This window comes from Tiliqua scincoides, chromosome 5 (genome assembly GCF_035046505.1).
Source record: "Tiliqua scincoides isolate rTilSci1 chromosome 5, rTilSci1.hap2, whole genome shotgun sequence".
Lineage (NCBI taxonomy): Eukaryota > Metazoa > Chordata > Lepidosauria > Squamata > Scincidae > Tiliqua > Tiliqua scincoides.
Window position 1 is genome coordinate 141531117 of NC_089825.1, and position 22910 is coordinate 141554026.

At 48.6% G+C, this 22910-nt stretch overlaps 2 protein-coding genes across 4 annotated transcripts in view; both read right to left on the bottom strand.

Moving 5' to 3' along the window:
- The window catches only part of TEP1 (telomerase associated protein 1), a 55279-nt gene extending 46107 nt beyond the window's left edge, over positions 1–9172 (bottom strand). For both annotated transcript variants that reach the window (XM_066626903.1, XM_066626902.1), the window contains exon 1: positions 9074–9172. The gene's annotated coding sequence lies outside the window, so the exon portion shown is untranslated. The remainder of the gene's footprint in view (positions 1–9073) is intronic.
- A 3791-nt stretch (positions 9173–12963) lies between these two features.
- KLHL33 (kelch like family member 33) lies at positions 12964–22552 on the bottom strand. Of its 2 annotated transcripts, none has more exons than XM_066628114.1 (5): positions 22477–22552; positions 19607–19864; positions 18186–19134; positions 15004–15174; positions 12964–14606 (listed from the first exon to the last, which is right to left on the bottom strand). In XM_066628114.1, exons 1-5 carry the CDS (start codon positions 22520–22522, stop codon positions 14015–14017), a joined length of 2016 nt encoding a protein of 671 aa, XP_066484211.1. In that variant the 5' UTR covers positions 22523–22552; the 3' UTR covers positions 12964–14014. The 2 variants fall into 2 exon arrangements, with proteins under 2 accessions (XP_066484211.1, XP_066484210.1); XM_066628113.1 differs by having other exon boundaries at positions 19307–19864.
- Between the last annotated feature and the right edge of the window lie 358 nt (positions 22553–22910).

The following is a 22910-nucleotide window of genomic DNA, read 5'->3' on the forward strand; positions in this document are numbered from 1 at the left end:
CATTTTCAAATTTTCTCTAGTAACTGGTATGGTGCAGATCACGTGAACCCAGTATCAGCTTTAATCTTGGCATGGAAGCTCCCAGCTGTACATCTTGCTCCCCAGTTCAGCATTCTGGGAACCCTGGAATGACTGAAAGGTTTGGGGTAACAGTCCTTGAACTCCATGTCTGAGGAAAGTCTAGCAAATGTCTACACACATACAATATGTAAGGTCTCTAGCAGGATATTGATTATGGTTAATGAATAATTTATCAATTATTATTAATTAATAAAAATAGTGAAAATGTATCCATTATTAATAATAAATAAAAAATTATTTATTTCCCTTTATTTTTGTCTCATGCAGTGGATCTCAAACATTTTAGCATCGGGACTTGCTTTTTAGAACATCGGGACCCACCAGAGGTGATATCATTACCTGGGAAGCGATGTCATGTCCAGAAGTGAAATCATCAAGCAGAAAATTTTTTAACAATCCTAGACTGCATCCCTATCCACACTTACCCAGTAATAAGTCCCATTGACTATCATTGTTAAAAGCATATATTTAGTAGCCTGTCCAAAGTACAGACTGTAACATTTTCCCAAATGCAGTCACATGCCATGGTAGCATCAAGTCTGACATATTAAAAATAAAATACTGAGATGAAGGGGGACCCACCTGAAACTGGCTCGCAACCCACCTAGCAAGTCCCGACCCACAGTTTGAGAAACACCGGTCTAGTGGATCATGCTAGATTGTCATTTTAAAAAGTGTGTCCTGATGCTAAAAAGTTTGGAAAGCACTGCATTAAATCACGTTAATACAATACCAAATGCTTGTGTATCGTGCTGCTAATTTTGCACCCACTGACCAGTACACTGGAAGGCAGGAGCACCACGAAGAGCAACTGGACGCAATATCAGCTATACCTTTTTTTCTTTACAGCTAAAGAATAGGGCTGAATGAGCCAAGTGCTCTTTCGTATCTCATGAGAATCAACCATTCATAAGGGGTTTAGGCCCTGGCAGGCCCCACACTGTGGCTCCAGCCAATATCTGGGGCATGGGTGTTTTCCTCTCTGTCCAAATTTCTCCTGGGTCACTCCCAGATTGGTTCACAATGTTCTTCATGCATTCCAATTAGAGGCTCCTGTTAATTTGCGGTCATTGCCTCCAGCAAGTGGAAAACTCTTGTCTTACACTTGCACATTTCATGGTGGTGAGGCAGCTGGCAAAGGAGGGAGCTGCCTCCATTCTCTCCCCACCCTGTCCCCAAGCATGCAGTTCTTCTGCATGATAGTTCACAGCTGGAAATGCTTGCCTGCAAATTGAATTCCTGTCCTGGGAAATGGTAGTTCCCAGGCATGAGATACAAAGACCAAGAAGGTTAGCTGTAGGTTAGTTTTTTAAAGAAAGAATGATGCCAAGTACAGAGCCATCTCAGGCTCCTCAACCGCAGAGGGCTGCTACAAGAATGAACCAAGATGAAGCACATACCAGGGCAACATGACCTCCAATTTGTTGGAATTGGTACAACTCCGTATGCTCTCAAGGGGTGGCAGGAGACTGTCCTAAAAAGGGTTAAGCCACAGCCCAGTGTCCTTTGCAGTTTACCTGTCCACCTTGGATGACCTATGTGGGAGGGGCGTGATCCAGACCCTATATAACTCCTGAGCACGCCCTCCTCCCTCCCTCTTACCTCTTCCTCACCACAACTGAGGAGACAAGATGGCATGCAGCAGGGATCTGCTGGCGCTGCCATCTTGACCACATGGCACATGCAGGACGAGGCAGCTATAGGGCCTTGTTATCTTTACGTCAGAGTACCTCTGATTCCTAAATCAGATGCTGTAACCGTACCGCTAAGGAACTGTGAGTAAATGAATCTGTTCTTGCAACTTCAGCCAGCCAATGTTGTTTGTGTGTTTCTTGACTAGCAGTCAGCCGGGTGTGGGAGGCTCCCTGGGGTTGATTCCCAGCAAAGGGAGGGTTCTGCTGCTGAAGCGACTCTGCTCCCCCCCTAACGGAGGAAATCTGGTTTAAGAGATTCCTCCAACAGGTTATGGGCCCAGGGACCATGCCTAGACCAGACCAGACCAGACCAGGACCAGGAAACCTAGGTGGGTTGTGCATTGGGAAGCCCAGATACCTTGGAAGGATATTTTTGATTTTTGGGAACTCTCCCCACCCAATCTAGAAGGCTGAACTTGCTTGGAAAACAAACAATGGCAGAAGGAACAGAAGTAGGGGCCTTTGCCGGCCAACCAACAGTCAGGCTGAACCCCAAGAGCTTCCATAATTGGCATTGCAGAATTTTGGCGGAAATTCAAATGCATGGAGCATCGTCCGCACTAGAGACAGAGCGTCCAACTAGTGGAGAATCTGCAATTGCGGCATGGAACAGAGAAAATGGCAAAGCAAAGTGCCTCATTCTCAGATCGTTAACTGATCTCCAATTGCCCTATGTGCAGGAAGCTAAGACTGCAAAGGAGATGATGGCAATACTGACTGATACCTATGCAAAGACAGGAGTGAAGGATCAGTTCAGATTGATCACTGAATTGTGTCACCTCAAGTTGGAGAGGAAAGAGGACTGTGATAAGTATTGCAGTAAACTGACTGAGCTTTTCAGTGACCTAGCACTCACAAATTTGGTTTTTTCGGAAGACCAGAAGGTGGCATACCTTGTAGGATGTCTTGATGAATCAATTTTGGGGGGCTTTGCATCATCTGTGTTTGAAAGAGAGAGAAGGGAGTATAAAGTAATACTCCAAGAGTTGAGGTCATATTGTGCACCCTTCAGGCAAGAGGAACTTGCAAGTGGCTCAGGTTACAAAGCAGAATATAAGTCACACAAAAGACCCATCACCTGCTTTGTCTGCCAGGTGACCCATCACCTGGAAGGTCACATGGCAAAATTTTGCATCTCAAAGGAACCAGGGAGGATGGAGCATCACCTGAGCTCTGCCCAAGACAAAGGAAAGGGTCGAAAAGAGAGGCAAAAGAAAAGTGGTAATCCCGCCCACAAACCTGCAAGAAAGCATGAGAGCAATTACAATCACTGCCTCAGAGAAAAGGTGGAAAATAAGGAGTGGATTGTTGATTCAAGATGCTCATTTCATACCTGTTCCATCCAAAGTTTCTTTCAGGAAATGGACACAGACGAAGAAGGTCAGATTACCATAGCTGACGGTAAGAAGGTCCAGATTCAAGGAAAAGGGACAGTGAAATTGAAATGTGTAGCAGGTGATTCAATTAAAAACTTTACCATAAAAGATGTTAAGTACTCCCCAGAGATAAGTGGAAACATGCTGAGTGTATCAAAGTTGGTCAAAGAAGGATGCACAGTTGTTTTCACAGAAGGGGGCTGTGACATAAGATGGAAAAGTGATGACCTTTTGCTGGCTCAAGGTTTTGAAAGGAATGGAGTCTATGTCTTAGATTTGTGCAACGAGGAAGCACAACTAAGGAGTGCCAAGAAAAATTGCAACAAAGACTGTTTGGATTTATGGCACTGCAGGCTAGGACACAGGGACACAGCAGCAGTCCTGGACTTGCAGAACAAGGACCTGGCAAGAGGGATACAGGTGAAGCACTGTGAGAACCATCCAGAGAGGTGTGTGTGCTGTATCAAAGGCAAAGTGGTCAGTCCATCCTTTCCAAAGAGGACTGGACAACGCAGCACCAGGGTTCTGGAAATCATACACAGTGACCTGGTAGGTCCAACGCCAAGTCCCTCACTAGGGAACTATAAATATATTCTAACGTTTGTAGATGATTTCTCTAGATATACAGTGATTTATCTGCTGAAAGAGAAAGGTGAAGTTCCCGACATGCTGAGCAAATACCTGGCAATGGTAAAGAACAAGTTTGAGAGAAATCCTGGCGCACTGCAGACTGACAACGGTGGTGAGTACACCTCACGACACACAAAATCAATACTAGAGAGCCAGGGAATTAAACACAGGTTATCAGTGCCACACACACCACAGCAAAATGGCGTCACGGAACGCAAAAATCATAGCCTGTTAGAGATGGCCAGATGCATGCTAACAGATGCAGGTCTGCCTACAAATTTTTGGAGTGAGGCGATAATCACTGCCAACTATTTGCAGAACAGACTACCTACAAAGGGTGTCGTAAGCGACAAAACCCCTTTTGAGCTGTTGCATGGCAGAGCACCAGACATGAGTCATCTTCGCGTGTTTGGATGCAAGGTATATGCTTTTGTTCCAAAGGAGAAGAGGTCCAAACTAGACCTGAGAGCGGAAGAAGGTATCTTCATAGGATATGCTCCTGGAACGAAGGGTTACAAAGTTATGGACATGCACACCAGAAAGGTGACCACCAGGCATGGTCTGTACTTTGCAGAAAATGAGAAAGCTGATATAAGCAAGAGATTTATTAATGATCTATCTCAGACAGATGAGGAGCTCACGTATGTGCCAGTTTGTCACAGCAGCATACCAGGACCCTCATCACCAGAGTCTGAGGCGAGTGCAGCAGAAGAGGAGACCGACACAGAAGAGGAGGCTGATGAAGGAGAGGAACTGCTGGAACCAGAAGCTGCTGCAGATGCAGACCAAGTACCAGCAGAACCCAGACGTTCATCTCGAGAGAACAAAGGCGTTCCACCTCCACGACTTGGGCTAACCTACCTCGCAGGGTCGTCGTCACAACGCGAACCAGAGTCCTGGGAAGAGGTAGAAGCGATGCCCGCGCATGATTCAAGTAAGTGGAAAAAGGCTGCACAAGAAGAGATAAGTGCATTACACAAGAACAAAACATGGACACTGACTAAGCTACCGCCAAACAAAAAGGCAATAGGGTGCAAATGGGTCTTCAAGGCTAAGACAAATGCACAAGGACAGATAGAGCGCTACAAAGCAAGGCTCGTAGCCAAAGGCTTCTCCCAAAAGTATGGAGAAGACTTTGATGAGGTTTTTGCTCCTGTAGTGAAGTACACTACCATAAGACTGCTTCTAAGCATAGCTGCTTCCAGAAGATTGTCCAACATTTGGATGTAAAAACCGCTTTCCTTCACGGAGAAATTAAGGAGGAGCTGTACATGAAACAGCCACCTGGTTTTATAGATAGCAAGAAGGCACATTTGGTATGCAAGCTTCAGAAGGGGCTATATGGCTTAAAACAATCAGCCAAAGCCTGGAATGAAAAGCTGCACCACATTTTGACACAACTAAACTTCACACAAGGTGCAGCAGATCAGTGCCTGTACACAAGACAGAAAGATGGAAAATGGACTTATGTATTGGTTTATGTGGATGACTTGCTGTGTTTCTATGAGAGAGGACAAGACTACAAAGAGTTAGTCAACCACATAAACAGAGAAGTGGAAATCAAAGAACTGGGAAAGGTGACTCATTATTTGGGTATGCACGTGGAGAGAGAAGGGGATGGAAGTTTTCTCCTCAGCCAGAGAACAAAAATTCTGGACTTGTTGGAGTCACTAGGACTCAAAGACACGCACCCAGTAGCTACACCGATGGAGACCAACTTTCTAAAACAAACAGATGAAAGTGAACCTCCCTAACAACACACAGTACAGAGAAGCAGTAGGCAAGTTGCTTTATCTTTTAAACACAACTAGGCCAGACATTGCAACTGCCACTGGGATTCTGTGTAGGAAAAACAATTCTCCCACAAAATGGAACTGGCTTGGAGTGAAAAGGGTTGCAAGGTACCTGAAAGTCACCCAAAACTTCAAATTGAAGTTGCCAGCCAGTGAGAGACCCAGGTTAGTGGTCTACAGTGACTCAGATTGGGGAGAAGATAGAACTGATCGGAAATCGACCAGTGGACATTTGGCTCTGTATGGAGGTGGAGCAATCAGTTGGGCAAGCAGAAAACAAACCTCTGTTGCTCTTTCCTCTACAGAAGCAGAGTATGTGTCTGCATCAGAGACATGCAGAGAGGTAATGTGGCTTTGCAAATTGTTGGATGATTTGGGTATAGAAGAACCAAGGCCAATCCAGATGTTTGAGGACAACCAGAGTTGTATCAGGTTGGCACAGACAGAAAGCCACAATGCACGCACTAAACACATTGACATTAGAAACCACTTTGTGCGTGACATGATAAAGAAAGGACTTGTCAGGATGGACTACTGTCCAACCCAAGAAATGACAGCAGATATCCTGACCAAGCCGCTGACAAAAGAAAAGTTCCAGAGTCTACGAGAAAGTATGAATTTGCTGGACTTGAGCATCCGGAGTTGAGAAGGGGTGTTGGAATTGGTGCAACTCCGTATGCTCTCAAGGGGTGGCAGGAGACTGTCCTAAAAAGGGTTAAGCCATAGCCCAGTGTCCTTTGCAGTTTACCTGTCCACCTTGGATGACCTATGTGGGAGGGGCGTGATCCAGACCCTATATAACTCCTGAGCACGCCCTCCTCCCTCCCTCTTACCTCTTCCTCACCACAACTGAGGAGACAAGATGGCATGCAGCAGGGATCTGCTGGCGCTGCCATCTTGACCACATGGCACATGCAGGACGAGGCAGCTATAGGGCCTTGTTATCTTTACGTCAGAGTACCTCTGATTCCTAAATCAGATGCTGTAACCGTACCGCTAAGGAACTGTGAGTAAATGAATCTGTTCTTGCAACTGCAGCCAGCCAATGTTGTTTGTGTGTTTCTTGACTAGCAGTCAGCCGGGTGTGGGAGGCTCCCTGGGGTTGATTCCCAGCAAAGGGGGGGTTCTGCTGCTGAAGCGACTCTGCTCCCCCCCTAACGGAGGAAATCTGGTTTAAGAGATTCCTCCAACACAATTGTCACTGCTACGGAAAGTTGTGCATGCTCCACAAGAAGCTGCAATAGGTAGACTAGCACACCCCTCACATTGTGCATCAAGTCTTCTCTCAACATGGGGCCCAGATTAAAAATTTTAGCATTATTTTTTAAATTATTTCCAATACAAATACAAAAAGCTGCAGATGAAAAATATCAGAAGAGGCATTCCCTCCTGTGTGAGTTAGAAGGAGCATGCCTCTTTTAAGATGTCACTTGCCACTACACATACGTGCACCATTTAGACACTGCATGCTTTCTTCTCCCTTTGCAAGTATTGCTTTGTTCTCACAGAAAAATCTATGCAAATCACCAAAACCGCAGCAAATTAAGTAACTGATCTCCTTGACGGGGTGTCAGCCCAATGGGTTCCCCATTTACCTGATCTCCAAAACATGGAAGCCGAATATGATTATCGCTCGCATATTGTCTATATCAGCCATTTTCAACCACTGTGCCATGGCACACTGGTGTGCCACGGATGGTCTGCAGGTGTGCCATGAGAGCTGGAGGAGGATCATTTCTTACTAGGACCACTGGGGGATGTAAGCCCCTGCTATCAGTGTGGTGTGCCTTGGCAAATGTCAAAAAACCAATGGCGTGCCTTGTCAGTGTGGCGTGAGATGAAAAGGTTGAAAATTGCTGGTCTATATATTGCCACTTCCTGGATAATAAATAGTGGGAAGGAAAAGGCGCCGTGCATGCTTGGGGTGTGCTTATCATTACAGGATGGAACTGCAATATTAGTCACAGGCTGTGTAACTGACCTTTGCTCAAAGCAGTGGCTTAGCTAGAGGGGGTGTAAAGCACTAGGTTTTGCAAGGTGCCTCAGTGCGGCATGCAAGCAGAGCCTCCCCTTCAGATCCATTCTGGATGGTGGGTGCAAAACGGAGGCATTCACCTCCATTTAGCTCCCACCACCTGGAATGGCTCCGAAGGGGAGGGGCCGCTTGCATGCCGCGGTGAGGATGCCTGCCAAACCAACTGCTTTGCACCCCCTCTAGCTACACACACACACACACAATAATAATAATAATAATAATAATAAAATAAAAAAATAAATGTTAAAATAAATAATAAAATAATAATAACAACAACAACAACTTGGTATTTATATACCACCTTTCTGGTCATCGGATTACTCCTCTGACTTTATTCAAGGCGGTTTACATAGGCAGGCGTTTCTAAATCCCTCAAGGGGATTTTTACAATCATAGAGGTTCTCTCTTTCAAGAACCAACAACATTTCAGAATGGATCTTCTTGGTTTGATCTCATTTCTGGCCTCCGGTTCTCAAACGCAGGCTGACAGCAACTCTATCTCTCACATGGAGGCAGCCAAGACCCTTCTTGCTCACACCAAGAAGTGTGTGTGTGTGTACACACACACACACACACATATTCAGATGCAGGTAAATGCCCTCAAATCCTACAGTTCTAGTCACACTGACTTGGAAGTCAGTCTCTTGGAAATATACCCCATGGGCCTTACTGGTGAGTAAACACACACTCAACCTCCAGTGCAAAGGGAAAATCAGACTACCAACATCTCCCTTAGAAGTCTGGGGGCAGCTTGGAATACCTTCCTGGAAATCGTGCCTTGTGCAAAGTCATGCAATTATCAGCTGATGTTCCTAGCAAGGGCCTAGGCTGAAGCCTAGGGGCCCTGCAAGTACTAGGGGGTCCCATCTTTTCTTTTTTTGCTGAGTCACTGTTACCTGCACCCTCGGGCTCCAATGGTTTAAGGCACTATGTAGACTATCTATCTATACACACCCACACACATTAATGCCATACTGGTTGCTCTTTTGTCCATATCTAAAGAGACCCTCAAAATGGAACTAGGTCTACGTACTACAGTACCTACCATATCAGGGTCAGGCTATCAGCTGTAGTGGGGTGAAAGACTGAAATGCCAGAAGGGGTCCAAAATACCTGAAAGCCTCGGGGCCAGGCCGTGGGTTACTACAGCCCTGTTCCTAGCTCAGGAATAAGCGGTGGGGGGGGGGGATCCACTTGGAAGCCAAGGGCTCTGCTGCGGTTGCCAACTTGCGCCTGTTCTGTCCCTTCAACGCTTGAGGCGCTGGTGTGAGAAACTGACTGTACCAGGAAGCGCTTCTGTTTCTGTGCAAGGGGACACTCAGCTGCTTAGAAAGTACAGCAGCAGGCCAGGTGGGGGGTAAGTTGGCAACCCCGAGCCTCGCCCTGGAGAGCCACCAACACACAGCCAGCCAGGAGACGGAGACGCAACTGTTGTGTTGGGCTGGGCTCCTCTGGGCCACCCACCTGCACCGATCCGGCTCCCGCTGCAGGAAGGCACCGCTGCTCTTCTCCTCCCCGGGGGCAAAGCAGGACCGCGGCTCTTGGCGGCGAAGCGGCAGCCGCGATCAGCGGGCGGCCAGGAGCAGGCGGTGCCTGGACGCGGAAGCAGGAACCGCGCCGGCTGGACTGCGCCCAAGAGGCGGTTCCTGCCCTGCCCGCAGCCAGGCCGCGCCCTGCCCCGCTCAGGGAAGGACCGGCGGCGCGCCTGCAGGAGCTCCGTGCTCGCGGGAGGCGAGCATCCCCCCCGGCCCTGGGGATGCTGCTGGTACCCAGGCGCCGGCCAGGCCTGGGGGGATGCTGCCGGACCGCAACTGTAGCAACCCAGCCACACTTTCCTGGGAGAAAGCCCCGTTGACTACAGTGGGATTTACTTCTCAGTTGGCATGGCTAGGAATGGGCTCTCAGGCTCTCCAGCTGCGCTCCCAGTTCCCAGGCTGGGGGACCAGCTGTGCTGTTTGTGCCCCCCCCCCCGTTCAAAATAGGTGTGTTGCCGGCATGGCACTTAATCCCCCGCCCCCCAGGGCTGGATTAAGGCTGTAGTCCTGTATACACTTACGCGGGAGTAAGCCCTTTGACTGTAATGCGACTTACTTCTGAGTAGATCTGCAGAGGCTTGGGCTTTCAGGCTGCAATCCTGGACACACTTACCTGGGAGTAAATCCCTTTTCACACAATGAAATACTTACTTTGGGGTAGATATGCATAGGATGGGGATCTTCACTAGTGCAGGGCCTGTAGCATATAAAGTTGCCCTAATGTTTTTAATATACATAAAGATTAAAACAAATTATTTACTGCATGGTACACTAGTTCAATTTTTTAAAAAATTTGCTATAACAGTGGTTCCCAAACTTTTTAGCACCAGGAACCACTTTTTAAAATGACATTGTATCAGGACCCACCTGGGTTTACCAGACTTAAAAAGAAAAGGAGAAAAAAAAAAAAACTTTGTTTATAATAACAAGAAAAGGACCTTCAAACATCTTATTTCCCTATCTTTACACCTGCTTACAGACTGCAGGAGCTGAGCTCTTTGCAAGGTAATTAGCAGCAACAGTATCTGATTTTTGAACATCATCAGGGATTGAGGCAATTAGTTATCTGATCTTTTCATCACCCTATGAACCTTCATAGATCTCACAAAGGCCTTTGACCTGGTAAGCAGGGATGGCCTCTTCAAGATTCTCCCCAAGATTGGATGTCCACCCAGGCTCCTCAGCATCATCAGATCCTTCCACAAGGACATGAAGGGCACTGTTGTCTTCGATGGCTCCACATCAGACCCCTTTGACATCCGAAGCGGCGTGAAGCAGGGCTGTGTTCTTGCACCAACCTTGTTTGGGATTTTCTTCGCTGTCCTGCTGAAGCATGCCTTTGGAATTGCAACAGAAGGCATCTATCTCCGGACCAGATCAGATGGAAAGCTCTTCAACCTCTCTAGACTGAGAGCAAAGTCCAAAGTCCAGCTGAAATGTCTGCGTGACTTCCTCTTTGCCGACGATGCAGTGATCACTACCCACTCTGCCAAAGATCTCCAGCAGCTCATGGATCGTTTTAGCAAGGCCTGCCAAGATTTTGGACTGACAATCAGCCTGAAGAAAACACAGGTCATGGTTCAGGACGTGGACTCACCTCCCTGCATTACAATCTCTGCACATGAACTGGAGGTTGTCCATGACTTTGTGTACCTTGGCTCAACTATCTCCGACACTCTTTCTCTCGATACCGAACTAAACAAACGCATTGGTAAAGCAGCTACCACGTTTTCCAGACTCACAAAGAGAGTCTGGTCCAACAAGAAGCTGACGGAACATACCAAGATCCAGGTCTACAGAGCTTGCGTCCTGAGTACACTTCTGTACTGCAGCAAGTCATGGACTCTTCACTCACAACAGGAGAGGAAACTGAACGCTTTCCACATGCGCTGCCTCTGACGCATTCTCGGCATCACCTGGCAGGACAAAGTTCCAAACAACACAGTCCTGGAACATGCTGGAATCCCTAGCATGTATTCACTACTGAAACAGAGACGCATGCGTTGGCTCGGTCATGTTGTGAGAATGGATGATGGCCGGATCCCAAAGGATCTCCTCTATGGAGAACTCATGCAAGGAAAGCACCCTACAGGTAGACCACAGCTGCGATACAAGGATATCTGCAAGAGGGATCTGAAGGCCTTAGGAGTGGACCTCAACAAGTGGGAAACCCTGGCCTCTGAGCGGCCCGCTTGGAGGCAGGCTGTGCAGCATGGCCTTTCCCAGTTTGAAGAGACACTTGGCCAACAGTCTGAGGCTAAGAGGCAAAGAAGGAAGGCCCATAGCCAGGGAGACAGACCAGGAACAGACTGCACTTGCTCCCGGTGTGGAAGGGATTGTCACTCCCGAATCGGCCTTTTCAGCCACACTAGACGCTGTTCCAGAACCACCTTTCAGAGCGCGATACCATAGTCTTTCGAGACTGAAGGTTGCCAACATGCATGGGGAACCACCTGAAATCAGGTCATGACCCACCAGTGAGTCCCAACCCACAGTGTGGGAACCACTGTGCTACAAGTTTCCTAACATGTTGACTAGACTTCTGAGTAGACAGGAATAGAATTTCAGTGGATTCCCCCCCCCACACACACACACACCTTGTGGGCAAAGCACAGAAAAAAGAGATCAAAGAGGGTGCATTTCATCATTTACTTGTGCAGAATGTGGATATTTTGTAGGTACAGAAGTGTCCAGTTCCCCCCCCCCCCATGGCAGAAGTCCAAGCAGCAAGCTCACAAAAGCAAAGAGTGGTCAGCTGGGCTGCAGATATATGCCTTCATCTTCCTGCCTGCTTGCCTGATGGGCCTTTGATGCAGCTGGTAAGCCAGTGTGGAGCCCTTGAAAATGTAGGGCCCTTAGCAAATGCTGCTTTTGCTCCGTGTGACCAGATACATTGGAGGATGCAGTGCTTACACCTTTAACCACTGTATAGGAGAGGGAATTTTGGCAGGGGAGGCTCTCTAAACCCTTCCATGTTAAGCTGTGCCTACCAAAATTCCCTCTTCTATACAATAGTTAAAGGTATAGGCCAGTGGTTCTCATACATTTAGCACTGGGACCCACTTTTTAGAATGAGAATTTGTCAGGCCCACCGGAAGTGACGTCATGACCAGAAGTGACATCATCAAGCAGGAAATTTTTAACAATCCTAGGCTGCAATCCTACCCACACTTACCCAGGAGTAAATCCCATTGACTATCATTGTTAAAAGAATAGTACATAGTAGCTTGTTCAAAGTACAGGTCTGTAACATTTCCCCAAATGCAGTCACGTTCCATGGTAGCATCAAGTCTAATATATTAAAAATAAAATATTGAAATGAATGGGGACCCACCTGAAATTGGCTCATGACCCATCTAGTGGGTCGGGACCCACAGTTTGAGAAACAGTGGATAGGTGCTCTGTCCTCCATTGTACCTTGTCACCCTGTTTTTGCTACTACGTTAATCCACACCCCCACACACACACACAACCTGCATGAAGAATGCGGCAGCAGAAGGTGTGCAGTGGTTTCACTCAGTCTGAAGAAAATGCTGCAATTTTTCCAATGGAAAAAATTCCTCTTAAAAAAAAAAAAAATAACTGCTCCAGTATCCTCCCTGCCCTAATTTGTTTTCCATGTTCCCATCCCCTCGCTCACAGGGCTCCACCCTGGCACCAGATTTTGTTTTGGTCATTCTGAAGGAGGTAATTATGTGATATCAACAAGGCTGCACCTGTTGAATTGCAGTTTAGGGGATGTTGCCAACCTGATAACCTGGTTGTGGAAACATGCAACACCCCTGCTCGCCTGTGCAAAATCAAACATGCACTACTGCGTGAGCCTTGAGAAATAAATTGACTTTTAATTTGCAGCACAGCCAGCCTATCATTTGCAGAAATACACAGTTCATGGGCACCTGGTCTCTCTTCTGGCGGGTGGTGGGGGTACCACTGGTTGGCATTGCTATCACTCTTGAACAGATGGAGGGCCCAGAATTTATATTCATCTTGCATGTGCATTTAATTAATTTCACATAAAGTGGCGGTACTGAAAAGTCAGAAATGTCCTCATCCTATATGGAAGCAAATTCTCTGAGCGATAAGATTTCTGTCCTTCTCTACCCCCAGCTTTTGCCCTGCTGCACACAGCATCAGGCATTCAACTAGTGTGTCTTTTGTTGGCTTGCAGATGGAACAGCAGGATAAGCTTTTACCTGTTAAGTTTCTACTTAAAGGCACTGGAACCTGGTCTCATGCAATGGTGTCAGCCGGATTCAGAAATATGGGCAGCTAGGGTTGCCAACTGACCAGAGAAACCTGGCCTACTGGCCTGCTCCTGTGCCTTGAAGATCAGCTTGATATGTATGAATCAGCAGGAGCATAACTATCGCCTACTTGCTTGCAGATCAAAGTGTTGTTAAGGCACTGCCACAGTGGCCAATTGAGAAGTCAACAACCTGCCCTGGGAAGGTAAAGTCCTGTCTTAATAGCTGTATTCATTCCAATAGTATTGCTCATACAATTCAAATACTCCCTGTGATCAACTGCCTTTTAAAGCAAACTTGTACATAGAAGCCTGAAGTTGCAGCTGATCTCACACTTAGGGCCCAATCCTATCCAACTTTGCAGCACCCATACAACTGCAAAATAATCATGGGTCAAGCATGTTGCTCATTACTTTGCGGCTGACCTCTGGCCTAGCTTAGTTTAAGAGGATTGCTTTGGACTCCCTTAGCTACTTTTTTTGAATGATGGGATGGCATTATTAACTAAAGCTTAGGGGAGACTTGTGAGTTTAATTAAGAGGGTTAATTAATGAGGAAATAGTGATTTCAGTATCAAGATGCCCCCGCCTCCACTCTACACTTTGGGCTTATCAGGAGTGCTCTCATGCAGACTCTGTTGAGGGATCGGCAGGGATTTCCATCATGGGAAGGGCTGAGGATGAGGGCTGCTTTTTCCTGAGTGAGGGAGGGACTTCCAAGATACAAGCTCTGAGGTCGGCGTAGGCCTGAGGCAGTGTCCCCACATTGACCCATCGGTCATGGCTGGGGTTGTAGCAGTGAATCAGGTGGGTATCTCGATATGTGTCATGGCTGTAACCTCCCAGTATATAGAGCTCCCCCTGGAAGACAGCTGAGGCAGCAATGACATGGGCCTGTGGCAGAGGACTGAGGGCCACCCACACGTCCAGGCCTGGGCTGTACACCTCGCAAGCCAGTTGATCTGCGTAGCCCCCGTGGCCGTCCCGCCACCGCAGACCACCGGCCACGTAGAGCCGCCCATCTAGCGATTCCATGGCATGTCCGGCACGCTCCTCCCGCATGGCGGCCAATGGGATGGGTGGTGCACCCGGGTGATACCGGAACAGGGATGAGTGGCAGCGGCAGGAGCCATCGCTACCCCCGGAGACGTAGATGAAGCCGTCCAGGACGCAGGCCGCATGACCACAGAGTGGAGCAGGCAGGGGCTCGCAAGGCCTGGAGGGAGGGAAAGGAAATGAGAATGAATCTGCTCCATCTTGCCATGCTTAATTTAGCTCTCCTGCTTCCAAGAAACAGTCTTCCTGTGTGGCTGGTCTCCAGCATCTGATAACCAGTGCTTTCCTGCTTCTTTGCCCCACGGAAGTTTGCCTTTTAGATATTTTATTAGGCAGCTGCTGACAACCCCATTCACACATGCAGTTTGTCATCAGAGCTGTCCAAAAGCAAGGGCTGCTTTCCTTGTAGCAAATGAAGTTGTGATAAGAAATGAGAGAAGGACAAGATGAAAAAGAGGAGGAGGAAACCGCGGACACCAGCTGATACAACTAGGAGAAGCAAAACAGACCAGCTAGATGGGAACAGGACTGCTTGGGTGAAGCTCCCCATCTCTCACCTCCAGGTATTGTTCTGAGGATCGTAGATTTCCGCGGTGTCCAGGCAATAGGCATCGTTGGAACTGCCTCCTAGTACATAGAAAAGCCCATCCAGGAACACAGCTGGGAAATAGCACCGGCAAGTTGTCATGTCAGCCAGGCGCTCCCAACTCCCACGAAGGGGATCAAACCTGTAGCAGGGGAGGGTGTAGGAAAACGGAGGAAGTTTCCTTATACAGCTAGGTGAGATCTAGCCCAGTATTGTCTACAGTACTCAGACTGGCAGTGGCCATGTAGGATTTCATACAGATGTCTTGCCCACTGCCTCCAACCACGTGAACCTTTTAACTGAGGTCCCAACCATGAGGCCCACTCAGACAGCAAACTGGCAGGGGGCACCCACCCACCTGTCCCCTCACCTCCACTGTTTCTCCTCCCTCTCCCTAGACTGGAAAAGAAAGAGGGGACAGAGTGGAAGAGGAAGTGTGGTAGAGAGGAGAGTAGTGGGCTAGAGCATCCCTGAAGATGCCAGGTTCACTACCCTTCTCCATACTTCCTCATCTGCTCTATCCTCCTCTTCCAATCTAGGGAGTGGGAGGAAAAGAAAGCTCACAGGTAATGGGGATTCAACACTTGGCAGGCTGCCTCAGGTGCTCAGGTCTGGGTCAGGTCTGAACTGGAGATTCTATAGGCAGAGCCTGAAATCTGTATGCAAAGCACTCTACTGCTGACTTATGGCTTCACCTATGGGGTGTTCTATAGATCACAAAACCCCTAAAGCCAGTCCTCGAAGAAGAGCCCAGCCCTGCATTCTGCCAGTCAGGTGCCTTCCAGGAGCCCAGAAGCTTAGGCTGAAGCAATGGGCCCTCAAGCCTCAAATGTTGGCACTGGGTTGCATTCTGTCTCCTATCTGGAGATTCCACTTTGCTGGCATGGCTCACAGCTGTGAACAGACTTCCCCATGCATTTGACTAGTCGCCTTTTAAAGCTACGTAAGCAATGTTGGCATCAAATTGCTGGGGGCTCCCGGGCAAAGTTCTACATGTCCGATGGTGCCCCCCCCATCTGGCACTGGACACTATCACTGCTGTCAGTATTGAGGGTTGAGGGCTTGGCATGGCCAGCGTGCTCAGCGCAGTTGACCTCTGACACCACATCTGCTCCTAAGTTCATGGCCATCCCCACATCCTCTCATGTTCAGTTCTATAAACCTCTGTTGCTGAGAAAAAAGGTGCCGACTGCTTGGATCTCACTCTCTGATATCTATCATGCAAGATGTGTGTGGGAAGGGGACTGATTCAGGCTGCCCTGGGTTGAGAGAAAGGCATTCCCCGCATGATCAGAGGCACTTTCATGTTTCCTTTTCTACTGGTACCAGGCCGACCCTGAGCTCTCGCTCCCAAATGGCCTCCATGGCTGACTTCTGGATCTATTCACATTCCACTGATCTACTATCACAAGGCCCGTCGTTCTCATATTCCTCATTATGTACGATATCCATCACATGCTCTTATCTCTCCCTCAGTGGCTTTGTGACATCTACCTTTCTGCCGCTCTCAAATTCCTAGACAGCTATACTTTGCCAAAGTCAGGTTGCCCTTCCCTTCCTTGGCAGCTGGCTCAGGGAGCCGTAGGTGTCTGGAAGGGCAAGACACCTATGTTCCCATTCTCTGGAAGCAGGCAATCGCTAACAACCAGGCCTGCATCAGGTGCTAGAACCTGGGGGACTCAACCCTGATCGACCCATCCCTTGATCCTTTGAGTCCACCAATAAAGGCTACAGCCACACAGCATTTGTTACTAGAACTGAGAAGGAATAACCCTTCCTAGCTTTCTGTGTCCCCTTAAGGTTTTACCAGGCTATGATTGGCTGGTATGAGAGCACTGAATAACCTTCATAGGTAAGGTCAGCCTCAGTGCTAGATATTCCGACTACTGATGTCAGGATCTCATCTTTGAGGTCTGCATGCCCCTGCTGCTTTTGGCCCTGACCTACCTTGACTACTCCTCACCCTTTTATAGGAATGGACGGCACCTCTGGTCTATGCCACTATAGTCGTGACCACCAGGGATGGGAACTCGAGTCGGGTGACTCGAGTCCAAGTCATGAAAATCAGCATTTTTTGCTCTCATGTACACCTGAGTCACATGCATAGAAGACTTGGCAAAACACTCAAGTCAAGAGCCCCTTGGGCACTCATCCCCACACATGCAGACTTAGGGTTGTCTGTGCCTGGGTGTGCTTGCTTACTGTTTTTGCAGTAAGGGAAAAACCTTGTGGGGCCATCATTCAGATCGGGCAAACAGCAGGGAAGTTTCAGCCAGGAGGCAGGGAAGGGTTAATGTTTGCTTTTACATCTGAGCAGGAGGGGGGGTGGGAGGGGACTCTCTTCCCATCTCTGATAGGAAGGAACCAACAGTCATTGGAGGAAGGATGGGCAGTCTGGTTTGTTACTTTGATGGAAGGAGGGCAGGAGGAGGAGCCCAAGGGAGCTCTTGCTTAGGATTGGTTGGAGAAGCCCAGGGAAAAAGGAGGCATGGGGAGGTTTGTAGCAATCACACTTTCCAATCGCATGGCTGCTGTGAGCTCCATTGTTCATTGGGGGGAAGGGAGGAAGCCCCATTGAATGACTGGCTGCAGTGGGACTACTGAGTATAACTGCAAAGAATTGGGTCATCCTGGTAAGCTTCATGGCTGCTGCATGTGACCCTCCTCCCTCTTGCAGCTTCTGTCCCCACTCTCAGGCAGTCCTTCCCACCTCCTCCCACCTTGTTGACAGATGGGATGGGGCAGCAGGGGAGTGTTTAAAGGGAACTCATGCACACACACACACCCCAGCAGCAGCAGTTTTTTTTTCTGTGCCTGGCATATGTATCAGAAAGACTCATGACTCATCCTTTCAAGTCATTAAAAGGCGACTTGGTGACTCGGAAAGTACCCCCATTAGGACTCATTTTCAAGTCAAGTCACGGGGGCAGAGACTTGTGACTTGACTCAAGTCAAGCCACACCGGATTTGCCCATCCCTGGTGATCACCACTCAAATGCTTGCTGCTTGCTGGTCAGGTATCCACCACTGAAGCTGAAGAACTGGCAAGGCAAAACACTGTTTGTCTTTCCCACCCCATGCACAAGTCTCCAGTGAGAATGGAACTGCTTTCTGTCCAACCCTAATTCAAGAGGCATGACCCCCCCATCTCACTTGAATACTGAGTTGATGGTGTCTCTGATTCCGTAATAGTGCTTTCCTCCAAAGATATACATCACATTGTCCTTGACCGCCACAGCATGCCGGAAACGAGCCCCTTCAGGAAGCTCCCCAAGAGTACGCCACTCCACTTGCTTGACCAATCCAATGCCATTGACAAAGCGGTGCGTGAACCACAAGTCCCGACTGGGGCTGCGAGTGGCCATGTTATTTGCCAGAGTGTCTCCTCCACTGATGACAATCACCTTCTCTGGGTACCTTACCCGGCAGGGGAGTTGCTCCATCTTGGAAGGGCCTGGTGGAAAGCTGGATAAAGATTCCACCAGAAGATTATAGAAACGACCTGGGGCAGCCATCATGTCTACTGCCCGCACCTGCTTAAGCTCCCGGGTGGACATCAAAGGGAACCTGATGCAGCGCAGAACTTTCTCAGCATGGTCCATCCGTGCAGCCCGGTCAGTGTCCAACCAGCGGATGGCTCCTTGGAAGGCTTCTAGTTCGTTCAGTATGTACAGGGCATCAGAGCTGAGGAAGTCTACAAGTTGGTTGACCGGGAGGTCCAAGAACTTGGGCGTGGCTGAGACATGAGGGAAGTTCCTTAACACAAAACTCTCAGCCATATTTTCCAGCTCGTGTAGGCCATAGGTGCGGGCAAAGGAGAGGATGTCCAAGCAGGATTCAGGGTTCAGCTGGCGCTGGAAGAAATCCAAGCAAAGTTCCAAGATCCCAGAGACCTGGTACTGCAGAGCAGCTTGCGTGGCCTCAAACAGGTCATCCCATCCACCCACCAGCACTCCGGAATACGCAAAGGAGATGACCAGGCCCAGATCAGATGAGGTGAAGCGGGTGCAGAGAGGAGTGTCCGTTTGATAGGATTCCTTCATTCCACTGGTGAACATGCCATGGAAGAACTCACAGCCGCAGGCCAAGGCCAGGCGGTGAACTGGAAGAAGGGAAGACGAGATCAGAAGATCCAACAGCCATGTCTCTGCCAGGATCCCATAATCCCAACCCAAAGACTTTGGCCAGCCCAGCCCCAGACACCACCCTTTATCCCTTAACCAAACCCTGCCCTATCTCTGTTCTGGATTTCCTGTCTGCTCTGCCTTGATCACCTTGGTAGGTTTCTCCCTCAGCATTAACTGCCAGGTCCCAGCCAATGCCTTCTTCATAAAGCTCCTGAAGACTCCGTAGAGTCTCCCACATCTCTTCTGCTGGACTGAGCCTGTCCTCTGCTTCTGTCCCAATCAATGCTGCCTTGCAAATTTTGGCCACACGAGGAATGCCCAGTGCTTCAGCTGCGTCCAACACCTCCTTGGCCGTCTCTGGTGTGATCTCCAGTTCCCCAGCATAGGCAAAATTCAAAATGGCCTCCCAGCCATGTGATGTGGTCACGCCATCCAACTCCATCACACCTTGCTCCCTGCACAGTAGACGCTGCCAGAAGACAGAGCTGACTGCGGCGAGGAGAGCACTGTGGGCTTTGTAGTTCCTCAGGCCTAGGTTCACGGTCACATCCACAAGACAATGCTGTTCTCTCAGTTGGCAAGCTGCCGTGAAGAACCTTTCTGCGTGACCCTCATTCCGTAGCTCCCACTTCTTCTCTGTTGTGTGCCCTACAGCACCTTCTTGGGGGTTCTCACTGCATGACATCCCCTCCTGCACAGATCCCTCTAGGAAGAGAGAACATGAACGTTGTAAGACAAACGAAATGATGGTAAAGGAATGTGGTCGAACTGGAGGTGGAGATGCACATGCCCAACTCAAAACACACCCTCAAGTTACTCAAACCAGAGTGCAACCACCGGGCAACAGAAGCAATTGCATGCATGGACACCTTGTAATGGGCAAAGGAACAATGGCAAGCGTGATGACCACGTTCGTGGGAAGAAGCTACTCTCCTGTTTTGAGTGCTCAGAAAACGCAGAATATCAGGCAGGCTTCTGTAACTGTGGCCTGGATCCTGGTCAACTTACGTTCAGTCCCTGCAGTAGAAATGTCAAAGGCTTCTTTGCTTGATAATTGATACATAATTGATATGCAAGCATACTTTTAATTGCGCGTGTGATGTGCATGCGTGATTTCAATCAGAAACAAACGTGACTGCCTATGTGGGTGTGTTCCCTTCGGTTCCGGGAAGGAAGAGGCGGATTCGGACGATATTCCAATTAGCCCACCCTCATCACATGGGAGAGCAGCGTGGGAACCCAATGCGCCATCCGGCTTCCATATAATTGTGCTGAAGGAATATTTAATTTGTATGTTTAGAAGTGATTTGGATTTTAAAAAATAAACAAACCTATATGATCAAAGGGCAGTGGAAAAGCATGCTGGGAAAGGGGAGGAGAAATGTGTTCCTTATTACACCTTCCCATTATTGTCCGAACTGGGCCAACAAAGCTCAAAACATTGTAGGTAGCTGTGCTGGTGTATTAGGGAAAAAAAATCCAAAAGCTACAATCTGATAATACCTTTCTTAGGAAGGATCAACCCAATTATTGATCCTCGCAGTAGAACTGGGGGGACGGGACTATTTGGTTCAGAAAGAGCCCTTGTTTGTTTTGAGCCCTTGCTGAAAAGCCATGAGGGAGGGGTGGGAGGAAATTCCATAGTTGTGGTGCCTCTACAGCAGTGGTTCCCAATCTTTAGGAGACCATGGACCACTGAGGCAAAAACTGGAATTGTCATGGACCACATGCAACCCCCCACCCTTGCACACAAAAAATACATTTAAATTTGTAATACAAGCAGCCCTCATTATCCACGGGGATTCAATTCCCAGAACCTCTATGGATAGGGAAAACTGCGGGTGTTCAAAACTTGCAGTTCCCTCCCTCCCCCCGAACCCCATGGGAGCTGAGTTCCAGTTGGTCAAGGGACTCTTCTGAAGCCCGCAGATGCTGAAGGCACACATGCACAGCCTCTGTGGGCTTCAGAAAAGCTTCCAGAGACAAGAGAAGCACAGCTCCCCTCACCTCCAGAGGTTTCCGGTTGGCCTGCATCAGAACTTTGGGGACCCGCAGTTGAAGAAATCTGCAGGTACCAAACCTGCAGATAATGCAGGCTGTCTGTAATTATAAAAGGTTTATTAGAGATTTATTATTTATAGAGAAGATTTGTGGTTTTCTGCTTTTGCTACTAGCTGCAGGTGCATCGTTCTCTGCCGTCTCTGGTGGTCCATGGGGGACCGCTTGCTCAGAGAGACACAGCGATTTTTCTTGCCTGAGACCTCACGGACCACCTCTCAGCGTCTCGCGGACCACCTGTGGTCCCTGGACCATGGGTTGGGAACCAGTGCTCTACAGAGTAGGTTCACCTCTAATTTGGGACAGAGGTGACATTTGAAGGAGAGCCCCTTCAGATGACCTAAGAGGGTGGACTGGAATGTATGGGAGAAGATGGTCCCTCAGATAACCTGGACCTAAACTGTGAAGGGATTTAAAGATCAATTGAAATGGAAATGAAAAGGCAGCCAGTGCAGTGGTCTAACAGAGTCTAATCACCTAGCTCCGGTAATCACCCGGGCCACTACATTCTGCACTAATGGCAGTGTCTGAACCGTCTTCAAGGGCAGCCCCATGTAGAGTGCATTACAGTAATCTAGTCTTGAAGTCACTAAGGGCATAATCCTAACTCAGAAGTTAGTCCTATTTTGTTCAATGGGGCTTAATCTCAGGAAAGTGTGGTTAGAGTTGCAGCCTAAGGCAGGGACCACCTTGCTCATGTCTGATCAATGCAAGTACGGCTGCAGCTGGCGCACCTAGCCACTGCTACCACCACTGCTAGAGAACTTGAAGACTTGTGCAATAATTGGTTTCATTTTGTCAGTCCTAAAACAGTCATCCCGACACCATAGCTTTTGAAATGTTCTTTCGTGTAACGTACACGTAACATAAAGACTGAGTGAGTTCATCATCAGTGAGTGCATAGTTGCTGAGCCAAATGTCTTCCCACACACATAGTTCAGCTAATGTGCACATGCGTGACTGAGAATCATGAGTCAGTTTGAGATAAGACCTCTGCCTGTATTTCTGATGCACGTTCACCCTTTAATAGTTCACCCGGAGTGCATTCTTAATCTGCCGCAGCTGTTTGCACTTGACGTTTTTGTGCTGAGATGCACTTATGCGATATGCGTTTCCGATGTGCAAAGAGGTGAGGGCATGGACATGCAAATTCCACATGGCAGCTTTCCTGCATTGTCCCACCCTCCCCTCTTCAACCCTCCCAGTATTTCTGAGCTGTTCCATACTCTACTGGGGGGTCCCCAACCCCAACCTCTCACCTGCTGGGCCTGCTCGAGCTGGGGCTTTCTTGGACCTAGGCAGCATCCGTAGCTGCAGTGTGACCTCTTGGGAATGTTGATCCCAGCCCAAATGCCAACTTGTCAAGTTAATTATAGCCAGGTCCAGGATATTGGAGGAGGACAAGGAGGCAGGCAGAGGGAGTCAAAGGTCTTTCTGCCTTCCTCGGCATGCCATGCATAGGAGAAGAGAGCTGGGTGGGATGTGGTGCTTTGCTTACCCCTGAGGCCTGGCTCTCACTTTGCCACCCAAAGTGGTCTGCTTCACCTGCCCCATGTTTCACACCTGCTGCCCCACCCCACACACCCGCAAGAACACTTGCTCAGCACTTGGACATTTCCATATCTTTTAGGGCACAATCCTAACCCATTTTCCTGCATTGACATAAGGGTAATGCAACTTCAAGGTAAGGGAA

Coding starts and splice junctions, on each gene's coding strand:
- KLHL33 (XM_066628113.1), bottom strand. CDS start 22,522: ATGCTGCCTAGGTCCAAGAAAGCCCCAGCTCGAGCAGGCCCAGCAG. Junction 19,135..19,306: donor TGAGGGAGAAACCTACCAAG/GTGATCAAGGCA, acceptor CCCTTCTTCCAG/TTCACCGCCTGGCCTTGGCC. Junction 15,175..18,185: donor ACCATCAACTCAGTATTCAA/GTGAGATGGGGG, acceptor CCCCTGCTACAG/GTTTGATCCCCTTCGTGGGA.